At 45.6% G+C, this 18,518-nt stretch overlaps 1 protein-coding gene and 1 long non-coding RNA gene across 11 annotated transcripts in view; one reads left to right on the top strand and one right to left on the bottom strand.

Annotated features, from left to right (window-relative positions):
• Positions 1-18,518, top strand: part of LOC137562780 (uncharacterized) — a 139,851-nt gene that overhangs the window by 53,949 nt on the left and 67,384 nt on the right. The gene's annotated exons all lie outside the window — the stretch shown is intronic.
• Positions 1-18,518, bottom strand: part of GMIP (GEM interacting protein) — a 148,489-nt gene that overhangs the window by 8,449 nt on the left and 121,522 nt on the right. For 5 of the 10 annotated variants that reach the window (XM_068274466.1, XM_068274464.1, XM_068274461.1 and 2 more), the window contains 4 exons: positions 15,397-15,658; positions 13,912-13,951; positions 6,505-10,475; positions 3,303-3,422 (listed from right to left, as the gene is read on the bottom strand). In XM_068274466.1, the coding sequence (XP_068130567.1) occupies positions 10,309-10,475; positions 13,912-13,951; positions 15,397-15,658 (469 nt within the window). In that variant the 3' untranslated portion in view covers positions 3,303-3,422; positions 6,505-10,308. Of the gene's footprint in view, positions 1-3,302; positions 3,423-6,504; positions 10,476-13,911; positions 13,952-15,396; positions 15,659-18,518 lie in introns of those variants that run through there. The other 5 variants (XM_068274463.1, XM_068274462.1, XM_068274459.1 and 2 more) reach the window with 5 other exon arrangements.

An 18,518-nucleotide genomic window follows, 5' to 3' on the forward strand; every position in this document is an offset into this window, starting at 1 on the left:
TAAATATTTGTAAAAAAAAACAAACACTGGGGGAGCGATCAGACCCCACCAACAGAAAGCTCTGTTGGTGGGGAGGAAGGGGGGGAGGGGTTTACTTGTGTGCTGAGTTGGGTGGCCCTGCAGCTAGGCCTTAAAGCTGCAGTGGCCAATTTAGCAAATGGCCTGGTCTTTAGGGAGGTTTAACACTGCGGTCCTCAAGTGGTTAAGGCCCCTTCCACACATAATGCTATGCATCGTGTCGCAGTACTCTCCCCTGTCGCAGTGGCCATTATTCTTTATGAGACTGGCCATACTACCCGTGGTGCGACGTGAAGTGGCAGAACTGGTTATGACGACACAGAGGCAACACAGACTCTACAGAGCATTGAAGAGCGGTACAAGCGGTACTGCACAGCAGGTATTTACATTGCAGTCTATGGCACCACAGCAATCTATTTAGTATTCACCTGTAGACACTCTGTAGTATTCACCTTGTAATGACCAGCTTTTTTGCTTTTTCTGTCTCTTCAGTTATTGTTGATGGTGATGAAACATAATTGGTTCCATATACAGAGGGCTAGAGAGGAAGTCCATTTGGAATGTTGGCGGTGTGTTCAGTGATTTATATATGCACAGGAGCAAATCCAAACCTTCTGTGGCATAAATCACTCCTGAAGTCACTTGTAGCAGTGGTAAAACTGTGTGTGTGCTTTATTACGTTCACTTGTTCACTTTTAGCAAGAAGTTTTGAGTCAGGATGATACCATTTATAGGCTAACTTAACCACTTAACGACCGCCTAACGCCGATAGACGTCGGCGGGTCGTTAGTGGTATAGCATGGAAACGGCCGCTCGATAGAGCGGCCTTTCCATGCCAGTTCACGGAGACTGTCTCCGTGAACAGTGTGCGAGCCGCTGATCGCGGCTCGCACGCATAATGTAAACATCCGGGGAAGAAATCCCCGCTGTTTACATCACACGGCGCTGCTGCGCAGCAGCGCCGTGACGTAGATCGGCGATCCCCGGCCTCTGATTGGCCGGGGATCGCCGGCATCTGATAGGCAGAAGCCTATCCTATCAGGCGCAGGACGGAACTCCGCCCTGCGCCACTCACAGGGTAAGGGAGAGGGAGGGAAAGCCGTGGAGGGCGGAAAGCGCTCCGGAGGGGGGCTTTAAAGAGCCCCCCCCGGAAAGTGCGGGTAGCCGGCGGCGATCAGACCCCCCCAGCAGGACATCCCCCTAGTGGGGAAAAAAGGGGGGGAAGTCTGATCGCCCTGGCTATTTCCTGATCGGTGCTGCGGGCTGGAGAGTCCACGCAGCACCGATCAGAAGAAACTACCCTGGTCCTTAAGTGGTTAAAGAGACTCTGAAGCGAGTGAGATAGGGTTTGATTATAGTAAAGGACCTTACATAGAGCTAAACCGCCGCTATCCCACGGCAAAACGAGGGTTTTTTACCCCCCAAATCCCTCCTGCAAAATACACGACTTTCTTGGTCGTGGATTTTGCTGCTCATGGAGGCAGAGCTATGAGCTGCAGCTCTGCCTCCATGCGCGTTAATCTGCCGGCGGATCTCCCCCTCTCCCCCGCCCCTCTCAGTAAAGGGAGATTGAGATGGGCGTGGAGAGGTGGCTATCAGCGGGGAGTGACGCGCTGAGAGGCAGAGCTACAGCCATTAGGTCTGTCTCAAGCAGGAAGCTCTCCCCGGACACAAGAGAGGGGATTTGGGGGTAAAAAACCCTCGTTTTGCCGCGGGATATCGGCAGTTTAGCTCTATGTAAGGTCCTTTACTATATCCAAAAAATGTGGTAGTATATAATATGCTGTAAATAATCTTTTGGAACAAATAAGAAATGCTGGGTTTCATTCCGCTTTTAAAAGAAAGCAGAATAACGTACCTGGGGCTTCTTGTAGCCCCCTGCAGTCATCCTGTGCCCACACCGTCATTTTGGGACTTTACAGTCAGCAGCAGCGATAATTGTGGTGCTGATCCTCTATACTGCCTTGGTTCTGCAGCCCTATAAGGGCAGGATTTAAGCATGTACAATCTTATCACATAGCCATTGGGTGCTACAGAACCTAGAATGCTGTACAATTAAAGTATACTTCACTACCACCATCACGGCTGGATTTTCCATAAGGCATTGTAATTAGAGATGTCGCGAACCTCCGTTTTTCGGTTCGTGAACCCTGTTCGCGAACCTCCGCGAAAGGTTCGGTTCACAAAAAAGTTCACGAACCGCAATAGACTTCAATGGGGAGGCGAACTTTGAAAATTTTAAAAAATTCTACCGGCTGGAAAAATGATAGAAACTATGTTTCAAGGGCTCTAATACCTGGAGGCACACCTGATTGGGTGAAATACACATCACTGCTGGAGGCCCGCCCCCCCTCCCTCCTCCAAGCAAGGTCCTTATACCATTTGACTCAGTTGTCTGCCTACACTAATTAGTTATGTGACAGCTGCTGCACACTCTGCTAGGGAGATTTTAATTAGCCTCTTGTGGGACTCTCCTACCCTCTTACCGGAGGGAGGAGGGTCTCATCTGCCAGGGAATTATACTATTTCAAAATACAGTTTACATACCATGGCTGGGAATCGAACCCAGGTTTCACTGTGTGGTGGGCAACTCACCCTAACCGCTGTACCACAACAGTACTAACTGAAGCTGGCCTAGCATTTACCATTTATGCAGCACATACGGTATATGGTTTAATTCCCATAAAAAAGTTTTATTTGAAAAAATACAATATACTGTACCTCGGGCCAACTAGAAAAAAAATGAGTTTTATTTCGCTAGTTCAGCCGCCTAGCTATCTCAACAACGGTGATACAATTGAAACTCGAAAAATTAGAATATCGTGCAAAAGTCCATTTATTTTAGTAATTCAACTTAAAAGGTGAAACTAATATGGGAACTATTCCAGGTGTTTTGGATTAATTAGCTGATTAGAGTCTGATTACACTTTGAGCCTGGCATATTGAACCTTCTCACAATATTCTAATGGTCTGAGATTTGGATTTTGGGGTTTTCAAAAGCTGCAAGCCATAATCATCAAAATGATAACAAAGAAAGGCTTGAAATGTAATGAGACTATTTCATATATTAGTTTCACCTTGAAGTTGAATTACTGAAATAAATGGACTTTTGCACAATATTCGAATGTTTCGAGTTTCACCTGTATGGCCCTTAGTCCAAACTGTTTGGACATTCCTGCTCTAGGGTAATTTGTAAGGACAAAAGGGAAACAATCGAGAGCCCACTATAGTGCAGTATGTTTAGTATGGAATAGAAATGTGTATAAATATGAGAAACTACTCACAAGAATTTGTTACCTCCAAGGCAACCACTGTATAGGCAGATGGGGTAATTATCCTGTCCTCACTCAGGCTAGAAGTCGCTCTCCGTAGAAATAGAAAAAGGTGGCCAAGAACCCTTTTACCTGGGTGGATAATTGTGATTTATTGAAACAGTATAGTGTAAAATGTTTTAAAAACAGTTATAAAAAAAAGGGGGGGGGGGGGAGTTAGTGGTGGACTTACAACCCCACAGAAAACTCAACAGATTAGAATCAATTAAGAACAATTATTTCGTACTAAAAAAAAAAAAGTGCTGTAACGTGTTTCACTGGTCAACGGCCCACTTCCTCAGGCAAATATAAAAAGGACAACTTCAAATCTGTCAGGACAGTAAAGCAGGGACGGATCTTGGGGGGGGGGGGGCAAGCGGGTATCTTGCCCCAGGCGTAGTTTGTTGAATTCTTAAAAAGGCGGCAAAATGAATGGCAGATTAGGCGCCAAAACCTGACGTTTAGGTGCCAAAACCTGACTTTGCCCCAGGCGCAACTTGGTCTTGATCCGTCCCTGCAGTAAAGCACCTCTTATCCTCCACAGGCTTCCCGTGTGCTTCTGGAGACCAACCCTCCTGAAGATCACAACAACCCTCCTCTTCATGCACAAGTGAGGCCGTGCTACACCCGCTCTAGTACAGCCGCACTCATGCATGAAGAGGAGTTTGGTTGCAATCAGAAAATCCGACAACAGTGGTGGCCAGGAGGACATAGGAAGCCTCTGCAGCTTCCAGACGCTTGCCTCTTCTTAGGCAGATATTTTTATTTTCGCCTTGCATACACGTACATACGTGTTGTGGATATACATGGTATAGATATCATTACATTCTCAGTCTTGCAGAAGAGGCAGAGGATCAGAAGATGAAGCTTTGAATGCATCCAATAAGCCATCATGATATCTCGATATTTATTTAAATATGCAGCATTCACGTATAAAGAACATATCATTGTATACATTTACAGGTTTTCTCTCCAATCTGCTGACAATCACATTGTAAATGGGCAAAACAATAATTCTCAGCTCTAGATCAGGGACTGTAACAGAGCTAACAAGAGGCTGATTCACCCAACTCCGGTGGTGGTCATATAACTCGGGTTATCTGCATGTCGTGTAGTAAACGACTATTATTTGTATAAAAAACGAGTTGCTGTATATCCACAACGCATAAAAATAAATAATAGTGAAATTGCCAGGAGCAGTGGCGTAACTACAATTCATGGGGGCCCCCAATGTTCACACCCCTTCCCTTGTCTCCCCATGGTGCCCTTCACGGCCTTGAGGCCCATCCTACAAGGGTCATAAACCAAGTGTGGCCATCCTGATCGTCACACCAGTGTAGCCAGTGGTGTAGCTAAGGAGCTGTGGGCCCCGATGCAAGTTTTACAATGGGGCCCCCCATGCACTCTATACATAGCAATTGATACGGCGCACCAAAACCTGCCAATGGCAACTACAGTGTCAGAGGTGCAAGAAGGGGATGGGGAGCAGTGTGTTAATGATTACCACTATTCAAAGTATCTATAGAAGTGATTATTATGAGCACAGGACCAATAGAGAGCTAATACTGTAGTTGAGGGAGGGCCCTTCGGGTCCCCTCTGGCCCAGGGGGCCCCGATGCGGTCGCTACCGCTGCACCCCCTATTGTTACGCCCCCGAGTGTAGCCACAAACTGCCTTATCTGAAAGAAAATCTGTATTGTTAAAATCGCACAAAAGTAAACATACCAGTGCGTTAGGGGACATCTCCTATTACCCTCTGTCACAATTTCGCCGCTCCCCGCCGCATTAAAAGTGGTTAAAAACAGTTTTAAAAAGTTTGTTTATAAACAAACAAAATGGCCACCAAACAGGAAGTAGGTTGATGTACAGTATGTCCACACATAGCAAATACATCCATACACAAGCAGGCTGTATACAGCATTCCTTTTGAATCTCAAGAGATCATTTGTGTGTTTCTTTCCCCCTGCATCTCTCATGCACTGAAGTTTCAGGCTGCTCTTTTCTTCCTGCAAACAGCTTTGCCCTTGTCTGTAATTCCTCAGTATGTGAAAGCCCAGCCAGCTCAGAGGACGATTTATCCAGCTTGTAAAAGATAATAGAGAAGAGAGAAGCTGCTCTAATCTAAATAACACACAGGCAGTGTGCATAGAGGGGCCTGGAAGGGGGAGTTCATAGCAGAACCACAACACTGAAGAACTTGGCAGCCTTCCAGACACAAGCCTGACAAGTCTGACAAGAGAGAGATAGGTTGATTTATTACAGAGACAGTGATAGTACAAAGTGTTGCAGTAAGCCAGAACACATTAGAATAGCTTTTGGAACTTGTAGGATGATAAAAAACAGGATGCAATTTTTGTTACGGAGTCTCTTGAAGTATAGTCCTCTGAATCACAGGAAGGGAAGGTTAGTGGATGGGACCACCACTGCTCTTGGCCTCTCTTCATTCGCAGGGGTTGCTCCCCTTTAGTGATGCCACTGGCTGTGAGTTATTAACGACACCGAAGTGTCTTTTTTTCCTTTAGTTTTGTATCCAGCTGCCTTCAGCATTAAATTCCAAGCTGATTTGCCACATCCATGCCACGGCAGAACGAGTGATTTATGCCCTAGAAATAGCATAGGAAAGTTCCACACTTTCCAGGATTTTGCTTCCTGGTCAATCTCCACCTCTCCCCGCCCCTCTCAGTCTTCTTTCACTGAGAGTGGTGGGGAGAGGCGGAGCTCGGTGGAGATTGACTGGATAAGAGGCGGAGCTACAGCACACAGCTCTGCCTCTCTCAGGCAGCAAAATCTGTGACTTGAAAAGTCGTGGAACTTTGCTGAGCTATTTCAGGGGAATAAATCACTCGTTCTGCCGCGGGAATGCGGTGAACCAGCTTGGAATTTAATGCTGAAGATGGCTGGATACATAACTAAGGTAAAAAAAAAAGACACTTCAGTGTCTCTTTAAGCCATGGCAATGTTACCAGGGTTTTGAAAATTAACTTTAAAGTATTGTATGTTGGTTTCAGCAGCTGAGACAAAATTGCATGCTGCTGCACCCCCCAGTGGCGATAAAGGGAAGGACAGAAGAATTCACAAGGATCATAATATTTAAGAAAGTAAATAACACGGTTCTCATCCAGATTTCAGTGATCCATATATGTAAAAGTTTCTTGTGCTTATGATGTAACCCAACCTCAGCATGATTGTTCTCCTTCAGTTAGGCCAGATTTTTGGCGTGGCTCCTTATGAATGTTTTCAAAATTGAACATGCATGCACAAATAAATCTCTTGAGGCCACGGGACGACAATCTGATTGGCTGGATGAAGACACATTCTGCCACATCCAATTCGTGCCTTGAACAGTCTCAGGGATCCCATACGATTGTACTGTGGTGAACACATGTCCACATAAACTACTGCAAGCATCACATATGATCATATTAGGACGCATTGCACAGATAGATGCAATCAGAGCAGGATCATCACATCCGCAGGTGCCTGGGGCCTAATGAGTGTTATGTGGACCCAGCTGCCTCTTTTGCCCTTCTCCCACCTCATTTTGCTAAAAAGACCATAAAGGAAAGCTAAAGCTCTACTTTGCCTTGGGCCCCATGACATCTTAGTCCATCTCTGGATGCTGGGAGGGGCATACCTACGGCCATAACAGACACCAAGGAAACCAGGAGAAGGGCGGAGACTTCCATCTCCTACACAGTCACCAGGTATTTGCATTTCCCCTGCAGCACAGCTCAGAGATGAGGATGCGGAATGGGCATCGTGTGGGCATTGATCAATACTAGAAAACAAGGAACCTGCAGGGAAATTGTGCTTGGCACATAAGCGTGTTTCAGAAGTCCATATAAAAAAAAGAGCTACTATTCATCCCTATGGGAAGTGATGTCATTACTGATCACAAAACACAGTATACTCGATCTGTATGTTTGGAACACACCTAAGCCTAAGGCTCCCTGCACACTGCAAATCTGATTTGCGATTCCAATTTGCAATTCCAATTTTTCCTGGATGCTATCAAAAGAAAAACGCCACATGCAGTACCGATTAAAAATTGTAAATCGTAATCACATGTGAAAATCGATTAAAAATCTAAATCAGAATCACATGTAGTGCGCAAGAGGCCTTATACTGCTTTCTAGCAGGCTTCTCAGCAACTGTGATAAACAATGTCATACTAGCTAGAACAAATATTAAGAGAAAAGTACAGATCCGCACTCCAAGCATAGGGTAAAAGCCACATATTTTAATACGCAAACAGCAGACAATGGCTCGCGTGTTTTTGGCATGACAGTGGCTACGATTAAGGCCTTACGCCCTGCACGATACGCGTGAGCCATGTATACCCAATAAAATGTGTGGATCCTACTCTCTGCTTGGCATGCAGATCTGTCCCTTTCTCCTGCTGGGCCTGCCTGTTGGAGACTAAGGTCCATCATCACAGAGAGTCCTGGATTGTTGGGGTTCGAGTGGTTAATTCCTCCTTGAACCTAAAACAAATAATACATATATATGTGGAAGAATATTTTGAGTGACTCCAAAGCAAAGAGATTGCTTCCAATATTACCATTTACAACATCAGAGCTCTTTGTCCAGGAGAGTACAATGCTAGGAGCAGCTACAGTACTGCATACAACCCTCAAGTTCTTCTTCCTCCAAGGCCTCTAGTAGTGGTGGACCCCAGTTGAGGAATTCACATACCATCTATCTACAGGGGTGGGATGGATTTTTTTCTTCACACATTTAATGGTGGTGGCTGTATTCCTCTCAAATACACGAGGATATAAGGGAGAAGTAGGAGGTAGGACTTCAAATGTAGCAACACCCTCCAACAAAATACTGCTTTGGCCCCCATGATTTGCACTTATGCCTCTGGTTCAGGGGTGTCGAACTCAAATACAAAGTGGGCCGAAATTGAGCTCTGGCACCAAGTCACGGGCCAACCTAAATGTCCAGTGGCCACCTCACTCCCTTATAAAGTTCCCTAATATCTAATAGTCACCCTCCATCCCCTATACAGTTCCCTGAAGTTTAGCGGTCCTCCCTCATCTATACAATTACCTGATGTTCAGTGGCTCCTTCCTTCCCCTTTACAGTTCCCTGGAGTCTAGTGGCCCCTTCCCTCTCCTATACAGTTACCTGTTATCTAGTGTTGCCCACCGCCCCATATGGCTTCCCTGGTGATCTAGTGCTTACCCTCCAACATAGCTTCTCTGGTGGTCTAGAGTGGGCCAAACATAATGCAAAGTAGGGAAACCACCTGAGGGCCAAATCTGATGGCTCTGAAGACCAGATTTGGCCCATGGGCCTGAGTTTGACATGTATGCTCTAGATAGATTATACCCAGGCCCAGATTTAAATCACTTGAGCCTATAGGCACGGAAGTGCTGACACCCTAGACTTCACCCTCCATGAACCTACAAACCCCCACCGAACCTCACCGCAAGTGTGCTGGTTGGTCCAGCTGGCAGCCAAAGGTACCTAATTAATTGGCTAGTGGTGCCCCCAACTAAAGGAAGATCTCACCAGTGGAATTCCGAGAGGTGGGTGAGTAATCTCTCGTTTCTGTTCTGCTCGGGACTATGCATAGGGAAGGAGGAAGAGAGGCGCTTGGGGAGAGGAGTGAGCCGGCTTTCCACCATCAGGCGCCTGCAGGCACCTAAAGCGCCTTGTGGCAAATCCGGCCCTGATCATTCCATTTATAGACAGATTTAAGCTCCTGCACTGCCAATTTCAAAAACCTATGTAGAGTTCATCATATCACTAGTTTACATTCTTGGAAACCTTGTAGTGGATTCAACAACATGAATCCACTTGTATACCCTGAAAGATATGTGTTTACTAAAAGTGTTGTTGCTGTTTCTTAACCTGTAAAATTTTCCCCTTTCGTAAAGCAGCTAATTTAAAACTCTGCTAAAATTTCAACCATAGCGTGGTGGGATCTGACTCTCTGCCAAAAGGTTGCTGCAAACTCGCTGTACGGATCCTCCCTTCCGATGAGAGTCATGCTGTCTGTGTGCAGAAACAGGACAGTTGCTCTGTGTGTTCAGTGTTGTCTGGAGTAAACCTGAGAAGAGCAGATGACAGCACAAACACAGAGGTAAAGAGGTGGGGAGGGATTTAACAGAGGGGCTGAGATGAGCTGCAGACCTGACAATGGTTAGAGTCAAATGTAACAAATTTTCAGCTGGCCAGCGTAGGAAGACAAAAACATTTATAGCATCAGAAACAGCAACAGTACTTTCAGTAAACACTTCTTTTTCTGGATATAGCAATGGAGCCTTACATTTGGATCCACTAGAAGGTGGGCAAGGCAGTGCACACAATGCAGAGTGCTGCCACCAGGAGGGAAGTAGACTAACAGCAGAGTCACAAGACCCGAAACTTGGGATTTGCAGGTCTACGTGGTCAAGAGTCTGAACACAGTCACTCTAGATTTCCAGTGGAAAAAATAGGGCATATACAATTCCTACCAGTCTGGTAGTTCTCAACAGAGTCATTATAATCCATCCTAAACCTTCCTTCCATTGTCCATATGAATCGCATTCTCTTCCATAGTGTCTTCAGTGAGGATCCAGCCAACCATCAGAGATAATCTCATTATTACCCATATAGGAGAAGTTCCTTATTTCAAGTTCACAAATGACTTCTGATCTTTGGCAACACCCATATTGTCTCTGGGATGTTCAAGGGTATATATAACATGCTCACCAATTAAGACATCTTTCTTAAAACGAAGGCCACATGTGAGAATGTAAGAAGGTCTATAGCAATAAGGAAAACAAGACTTATTCAAGAAGACTTTCTTGAATTCCTCCATAAGATGACTTGTGGAATGGGATCCACTCAAACGTATTGTTCTTTGCACTCTCGTGTAAACATTTCAAATAAGCTTGTTATAGATTATGGTTGTTCTTTGAAACGGTGTCTTCCATAGATCTTGTCTTTCTGCTGTTATTTCTTTTTTTTTAAAGCTCCCTTATTGTCACTGCTCAGTGACACCCTCACAGTCGTACATCCGCATCGGTTCGCCTTTCAATGCCTTCACCGGCAAACGGCTGAAGTGACCTCGGGAGTATGTTATATTGGCAAGGTCTGGATCCTCATCTTCTCCTTGGGAGGTCCTATCATCACCATCTTTCCCGTGTGTATCTAAAATGACAAAGCAATACAGTGATAATTGCACCAGGGATGGTAGCAAAAAGGTTTCTGTCACATCTGCAAAAAGCAGCGCTCGCTGCTATGTAAGGAGCGTGCCTTCCTTAGATAGAAGCGTGCCTTCCTTAGATAGGAACGTGCCGTCCTTAGGAGCGTGCCTTCCTTAGGAGCATGCCTTCCTTAGGAGCATGCCTTCCTTAGGAGCATGCCTTCCTTAGGAGCATGCCTTCCTTAGGAGCATGCCTTCCTTAGAAGCATGCCTTCCTTAGCAGCATGCCTTCCTTCGGAGCGTGCTTTCCTTAGGAGCATGCCTTACCTAGACAGGAGCATGCCTTCCTATACATAGTAACTATGTATAGGAAGGCACGCTCCTATCTAAGTAAGGCATGCTCCTAAGGAAGGCATACTCCTGTCTATGTAAGGCACGCTCCTAAGGAAGGCACGCTACTATCTAAGGAAGGCCCTCTCCTATCTAATCAAGGCTCGCTCCTATCTAAGGAAGGGCCTTCCTTAGATAGGAGTGGGCATTCCTTAGGAGTGGGCCTTCCTTAGATAGGAGCAGGCCTTTCTTAGCTAGGAGCGGGCCTTCCTTAGGAGCGCTCCTATCTAAGGAAGGCACGCTACTATCTAAGGAAGGCATGCTCCTATCTAAGGAAAGTCTGCTCCTATCGAAGGAAGGCCTGCTCCTATCGAAGGAAGGCCCGCTCCTATCTAAGGAAGGCCCGCTCCTATCTAAGAAAAGCACGCTCCTATCTAAGGAAGGCCCGCTCCTATCTAAGTAAGGCATGCTCCTAAGGAAGGCACACTCCTGTCTAAGGAAGGCATGCTCCTATCTAAGAGGAAGGCACGCTCCTATCTAAGAGGAAGGCACGCTCCTATCTAAGGAAGGCACGCTCCTATCTAAGGAAGGCACGCTCCTTACATAGCAGCGAGCGCTTTAGCAGTGCAGCTTATTGAATCAAGCCCTATGGGCCTGATGCACTCAATGTTTTTCATACGTTGTTTCTCAATGTGACTGAGGAACTAAACTTGTTTAGTTTCTTTAATACAATTTTATCTAATTTTGTTGGGATTTTATTGACTTTATACTTGTTACTAGGGCCGGTCCTATCATAAAGCCACCTGATTCAATTAATTCAGATGGCAAAATTGAGGGGGTGGCAGCCATGACTGACCCAGTCTGAATGGTAGAGCGCGGAGCGGCGGAGGCGGAGCACAAATACCTAGTCCAGTTCTCTACTCTTCTGCATTGCAGCCTATCACTGTGCCATGTGTCCAGAGCCTACGGAGGGACACTTCTGCACAGTGATAGGCTGCAGGGAGGAAGAGGAGAGGGCCCAGTGCTGGATATGTATTTTTGCTCCAATGCAGTTGATCTGCATATTTAGAAGGGGGGATATAAAGAGGCAGGCCCCGGGAACTTACTATAAGATGTGTGTGTAGGGGGGGGGGGGGGAGCAGAATCTATCTGCGTTACTTACCAAGGAGTGTGTGGATCGAGGGGGGGGGGGCTGATAGCATGTCATGGGAGGGGAGGGGCTTTTGGCAGATGCCTGCATTTCTTACTGGAGGGGGGCTTTGCTTCAGACAGCAAAAAGTCTACAGTCTCCCCTGCGTGTAATTCCAAAACACCACCACCTTTCCCTATTCATTCCATGCACAGGGAAAGACAGAAGACAAGCATTATATACACTACATGAGTCAGAGGACCCTGGAAACACTTCATAGGGGCACTGCAATATCTGGAATATACTATGCTTATCAGGCTGCCAGAATTCTATCATCCCAGATGGTGCTGTATTGTGTCCTGTACACTAGATTAAGCTGCAGACCTTTGGCTGGACTGCCTGTGCCCAGAAACTGCCCTGCTCAGGATCCACTAATGATTAACAGCCAATAAAAAACCGTTTGCGTTATTTTGTGAGCTAATTATACACATAAATTAACTCATATGGGCATATTGCACATGCGTGGTCTTATTTGGTATTACGAATGATTTATAACAGCTTTTCATACCGGATTTAAGCATTAATTTAAGATTCAGTGATATTGCTGTGCTTTTGCTATGTAATAAATATGTACACAGCTTGAATCCCTTCACTCTTGGTATTGGAGCTTGTAATGTGGAGAGAATGTTCCTGCAAGTGAGGGGTCCTCCTTAACCTCCTTAGCGGTAACCCTGTGCTGGACACGGGGTAAGCCACCGCCGAGGATTTCTCAGGCCCTGCTGGGTCGATTTGCATAATTTTTTTTTTCAAACACGCAGCTAGCACTTTGCTAGCTGCATGTTTGGTCCGATCCGCCACCGCTTGCCGCCGATCCGCCGCGATACAGGAACCCCCCCCCCGGCATAACCCTTGCGCAGCCTGGCCAATTGCCGCCAGGCTGCGCTATGGGGTGGATCGGGACTCCCTGTGGTGTCACGACATCGATGACGTCACTCCGTTTGTCGCCAAGGCGACGGGGGAAGCCCTCAAGGAAATCCCGTTCAGAACGGGATTTCCGGATGGGCATGATCGCCGGCGGGCGGACGCCGCAGGGAGGGGGGAAGCATGTAGCTAGCGCTAGGCTAGCTACATGCTAAAAAAAAGGGTTAAAAAAAAACCTCCGCGGAATTCATACTGCCAGGGAGGTTAAAGAGGAACTCCAGTTAAAATAATGTAATAAAAAAAGTGCTTCATTTTTACAATAATTATGTATAAATGATTTAGTCAGTGTTTGCCCATTGTAAAAATCTTTTAAATCCCTGATTTACATTCTGACATTTATTATATGGTGACATTTTTAATGTTGGCAGGTGATGTACCTGCTGCATGCTTTTTTGGCAGTTGGAAACAGCTGTAAACAGCTATTTCCCACAATGCAACAAGGTTCACAGACAGGAAACTGCCAGGAGTACTTACTCAAGAGTTTCTTGTGGGAGGGGTTTCACCACAATATCAGTCATACAGCGCCCCCTGATGGCCTGTTTGTGAAAAGGAATACATTTTTCATGTAAAAGTGGGTATCAGCTACTGATTGGGATAAAGTTCAATTCTTGGTCGGAGTTTCTCTTTAACTCCATTCACCAGCTATTATAGCCATCAGCAATGGTGGAGAGGTACTTTGCACATGGGTCAGCATGGCCTTTCCCCCTCACACAAAACTGTTTACAACTGCCAAAAATGCAAGCAGCATCTCCTTCCACTGACATCACCTGCCAGCAGTAAAAAAGTCATCATGTGATAAATGTCAGACTGTAAATCAGGGAGAGGAAAGATTTTACAATGGGAAAACACGGAGTAAATCATTTATACATAATTATTGTAAAAACAAAGCACTTCTTTTATTACATTATTTTCACTGGAGTTCCTCTTTAAACCACAAGCTCTGAAGTGATGTAAAGCAATCATATACAGTCGTATACCCCTATAGACACACAGAAAGTTACCTGATGGTACAGGACAGGATACAGCAACCTCTACTGGATTCTAAAACAGATTAAAAACAAAAAAGTTCCCAAATCATGTTTGTATAGTGTAATTTATACTTCTACTATGGCACAGTAAGTAATATTGCATGGTTGGAATTCTCTAACAACGTTTTGTATATCTTTTCCTTCAAAAGGTGAAACTACAAACACAGTTGTGTACCTCACAAAAGAGAGCATCACAAGTATTTATACCCACCTTTAACTATCAATATCGCTATATTATTACATGTGGGTTTGCACATTACCCATGATTTACATATGCATTACGCACAGTCATTGCATGTGTTAAACCTGAATAACGTATGTTTGCAGTATTAGCACATTGCGTCATGCTCTACTCATCATGTGTTAGGCCTAGTGCACACCAAAAACCGCTAGATCCGCAAAATGCTAGCAGATTTTGAAACGCTTTTGCTTCTTTTTCTGTAGCGTTTCAGCTAGCATTTTGCGGTTTTGGGAAGCGTTTTTAGGTGTAGTAGATATTATGTATTGTTACAGTAAAGCTGTTACTGAACAGCTACTGTAACAAAAAACGCCTGGCAAACCGCTCTGAAGTGCCGTTTTTCAGAGCGGTTTGCGGTTTTCCTATACTTAACATTGAGGCAGAAACGCCTCCGCAATCCAAAATCTGCAGCAGCCCGGGAGTATGCGTTTCTGCAAAAAGCCTTCCGCTCTGGTGTGCACCAGCCCATTGAAATACATTACCCTAGCGGATCCGCACCCGCAAGCGGATCGCAAACTGCAGCAGAACCGCTCTGGTGTGCACTAGGCCTTAGACTTTGCTATGCTATTCTGGTTACTGCGGTTTAGTCAATCTACCCCATAATTACAGCAAAGTCCCCATTATCTGGAACTCAAGCAACCAGTAGTCTCAACTAACCGGCATGCCTGAGGAGATAACTGGGACTTTGTTGAGGCTATTTATCAAACCTCCAGCGACTTCTTGCCACCTTCCTGCAGCACCTGGTGGGCTCCTAGCGGCTTCCTATGTGTCATCTGACCTGATGCGGGTCAGGTGACATGCTGGCTCTGTGCATGGAGAAAGCCAGAAAGCCACTAGGAGCCTGCTAAGTGCTGCAGGAAGGCTTCTAGATGTCGTGGGAGGCTCAGTAAGTATTTGGGAGGGAGGGGGGGAGGTTTGTGCTTTCTAGTCAGGTTGCTCAAGCATCTGGCAAGCACATGTAGCGATCCCAACTGGTGCTGGGTACTGGGCAATCTGCTGTATATATGTCCTATGAGAGAAAAGCGCTTTACAAATGATATTGTATTGTATTGTTATTGTATATATTCTTTGTAGAACAACAATTTTAGCACACATACTTTAAAGGGAAAAAAAATCAGTTTTGTGAAATTGAAACGTAGTAAAACTCTATAACAAAAGTCACAGAAAACAGTATCAGTACATAATATGGTGGATGCACCATCTACAGGCCATTGTCTTACCTCTCCCACCAGTGTCTCATCCATTTCTGCTTCTGATGCATCCTCTGCTGCCCCCTGGCGTCCAGATGCAGGAAGTTCATCCATGCCAAAAATCTTCTCATAGTTGGTAATCAGGAATTCAACAGCTTGAGCTTGATAACCAGAGTCCAGCAGGCAGGTCATTGGCTTGTCTTGCCCAGGAGATGGACGAATCAGTGTCGGACCAAAGATTATGCCTAAATTGTTAGGGTTCATCTTGTTCTCTTCAAATCTCTCTGAAACACTGATGGCAGAAAAGAGGAGCGAGGGGTTAACTTTATATTTTAAATTAGGGATGTTGTTGGGGTCCGAAATAGTCAGCTACAGAATGCGATGTGGTTGCTAGTAGCAGCAATTCATAATATTAGCAACACTTGTTGAGAAACTTGTAACTGAAGCTAGGGTGAATTATAAAGTTTCTCTTATGCCACAATGTAACACTAAGGGCAATTTTGCACTTAAAGAGAGTCTGAAGCGAGAATAGATCTCGCTTCAGACCTCATATATAGCAGGGGCACGTGTGCCCCTGCTAAAACGCCGCTATCCCACGGCTTAACGGGGGTCCCTGTCCCCCCAAATCCCCTCCGTAATGCGGGGGAGCGCTTCCGCATTGGGGCAGGGCTAACCGCCGCAGCCCTGCCCCACGCGCGTCTGTCAGCGCGTATCTCCGCCTCTCCCCCGCCCCTCTCAGTCTTCCTTCACTGAGAGGGGCGGGGGAGAGGCGGCGATGCGCGTCTGATAGACGCGCTGGGAGGCAGGGCTGCAGCCGTTAGCCGTTGCCTCCAGGAAGAAGAAAACACCAACCAAGTCTGCGACCAAGGTTTGCGGGGGGTGGGTTGGGGGTGAAGGGACCCCCGTTAAGCCGCGGGATAGCGGCGTTTTAGCAGGGGCACACATGCCCCTGCTATATATGAGAGCTGAAGCGAGATTTAGTCTCGCTTCAGTGTCTCTTTAAAGAGACACTGAAGCGAAAAAAAAATTATGAGATAATGAATTGGTTTTGTAGTTGATAATTGGTTGATAATTACTAGAACATTTGTAGCAAAGAAAATATTCTTATATTTTTATTTTCAGTTATATAGTGTTTTTATAACATTGCATCACTCTCTAAAATTTGCAGTTTACACATTATTCAGCATTCTAAATGTTTTTACAGAGCAGCCAAGTGAACTATTGACTTGTCCTCTGGAGAGAAAAAGAAAATACAGTGACTGACAGTTGAGATAACAAGCTTCAGAAGACAGAGCTCTCTACGACTATGAAAGTCGTGGAGCTCAATGGCTCTTTTGCATAGATAACAACTGGAGTTTCTTAACTCTTCCTGTACTGGAAACAATATTAGACTTATGTCTCTGCTCCTAATGTTTTATTTCTTAGCTGTACTACACATATAAATCATTATATCATAATGTGTTTTGCTTCAGTGTCTCTTTAATGCATAACTGTGTGTTACGTTTTTTTTCCTCCATAGCAGTGCATTGTGAAAAAGCTTTAGTTTTTCAGTGTAGGGGGTCTTTTTACACGATATCAGTTGCTGTCAGTTGTAACTGAAAGGACAATTGATGTGCAGTCCAGTGTCCATGGCCTCTTTCACACTATATGCTGAATAACTGAATGTTTTTTCCCAGTGCACTGCTATGGAGAAAAAAAAACGCATGAGAGCACATAGCATTAAAACTCATCAAGTGTAAAAGTTCCCATAGTGTGAATAAGGCCATAGGGAAACATGGACACTGGTTTGCAAATCAGTTGTCCTTTATGTTACAACTAACAGCAACTGTCTAAAAGGACTCATTTTACACTTGATCAGTTGCTCTCAGTTATAACTGAAAGGACAACTGATTTTCAAAGTAAAGCCCATGGTTTCATATGGCTCAGTTCACAATATATGCGTTTTAACTGAAAGCTTTTTCCCAATGCACTGCTATAGAAAGTTAAAACGCATACTATTTTAGCGTATAGTGTAAAAGTGGCCTAAGGGCCGGGACCCACAAGGAGTGCTTTTGCGGTGCTTGCCGATCGCCAATCCCTATGGGGGTGGTCCTACTAGCGATCACAAAACGCTGCATGCAGCAGTTTGGGGGAGTTCCCGGAGCAATCGCATCAGTACCTACAGTAGCCAAATTGCGATTGCTCCATTGTCGCAAGACACCCATAGTGGGTCCCAGCCCTTAGGATCCTTTCACACTGAGTCTGTTACACTGTAAAAATATCGCAAGGCAACGTAGCTGAAAAATTGCATAGCGTGGTATTGTTGCTGTACAACCATACAGTGAGGCATACAGTACAATGAAAGTATGCCTCACAGTCCTGGTTTTGCTACTAATGCCTTGATACAACTGGAAGTTATAAGAGGTCTGGGGAGTTCATGGCTTGAGGGATCAGAGTTGTTTTGGCCGTTTGAGGGGTAGAGATGGCTCGAACCTCCGATTTTAGGTTTGTGAACCTCGAACGTGAACTTCCGAAAAAGTTTGCATTCGCGCAAACTTTGCGAACCTCATTAGACTTCAATGGGCAGGTGAACTTTCAAAACTTCAAACATTAATTCTGGCCAGAAAAGTGATGGAAAAGATGTTTCAAGGAGTCTAACACCTGAAGGGGGGCATGGCGGAGTGGGATATACGCCAAAAGTCCCAGGGGAAAATCAGGATTTGACGCAAAGCAGCGTTTTAAAGGGACTCCAAGCAGTAACTAGAATAAAAATCTGAATTTACCTGGGGCTTTCTGCAGGGGGGCCCAACCCGCCTAAACACCCCCCTCGCCGCTGGACGCCGCTGCGCTGCCTGCATCAGACCTCGATCAGCGGACGACCACTGTGCGGGCGCTAGGACCTAGCGGACACCGCACTTATATGCGGAAATGACATCACTTCCGCATATATAGAGCGTGGTGCGTCCGTACGCCCGCTCTAACTGGTCGGGTCGCCCGCTGATCGAGGTCTGATGCTGGGCTGCTGCTGGAAGGTGAGGGGGGAGCCCGTCACTCACTATCTAACCTGGGGGGCCCCTGTCACTCACTATCTAACCTGGGGGGCCCCTAACAACAGCCTAACTAAGCTTTCCCTAATCTCTGCAGCAACTCTCTCTTCTCTCACTAACTATGCA

Source organism: Hyperolius riggenbachi, chromosome 3 (assembly GCF_040937935.1).
Source record: "Hyperolius riggenbachi isolate aHypRig1 chromosome 3, aHypRig1.pri, whole genome shotgun sequence".
NCBI classification, from domain to species: domain Eukaryota; kingdom Metazoa; phylum Chordata; class Amphibia; order Anura; family Hyperoliidae; genus Hyperolius; species Hyperolius riggenbachi.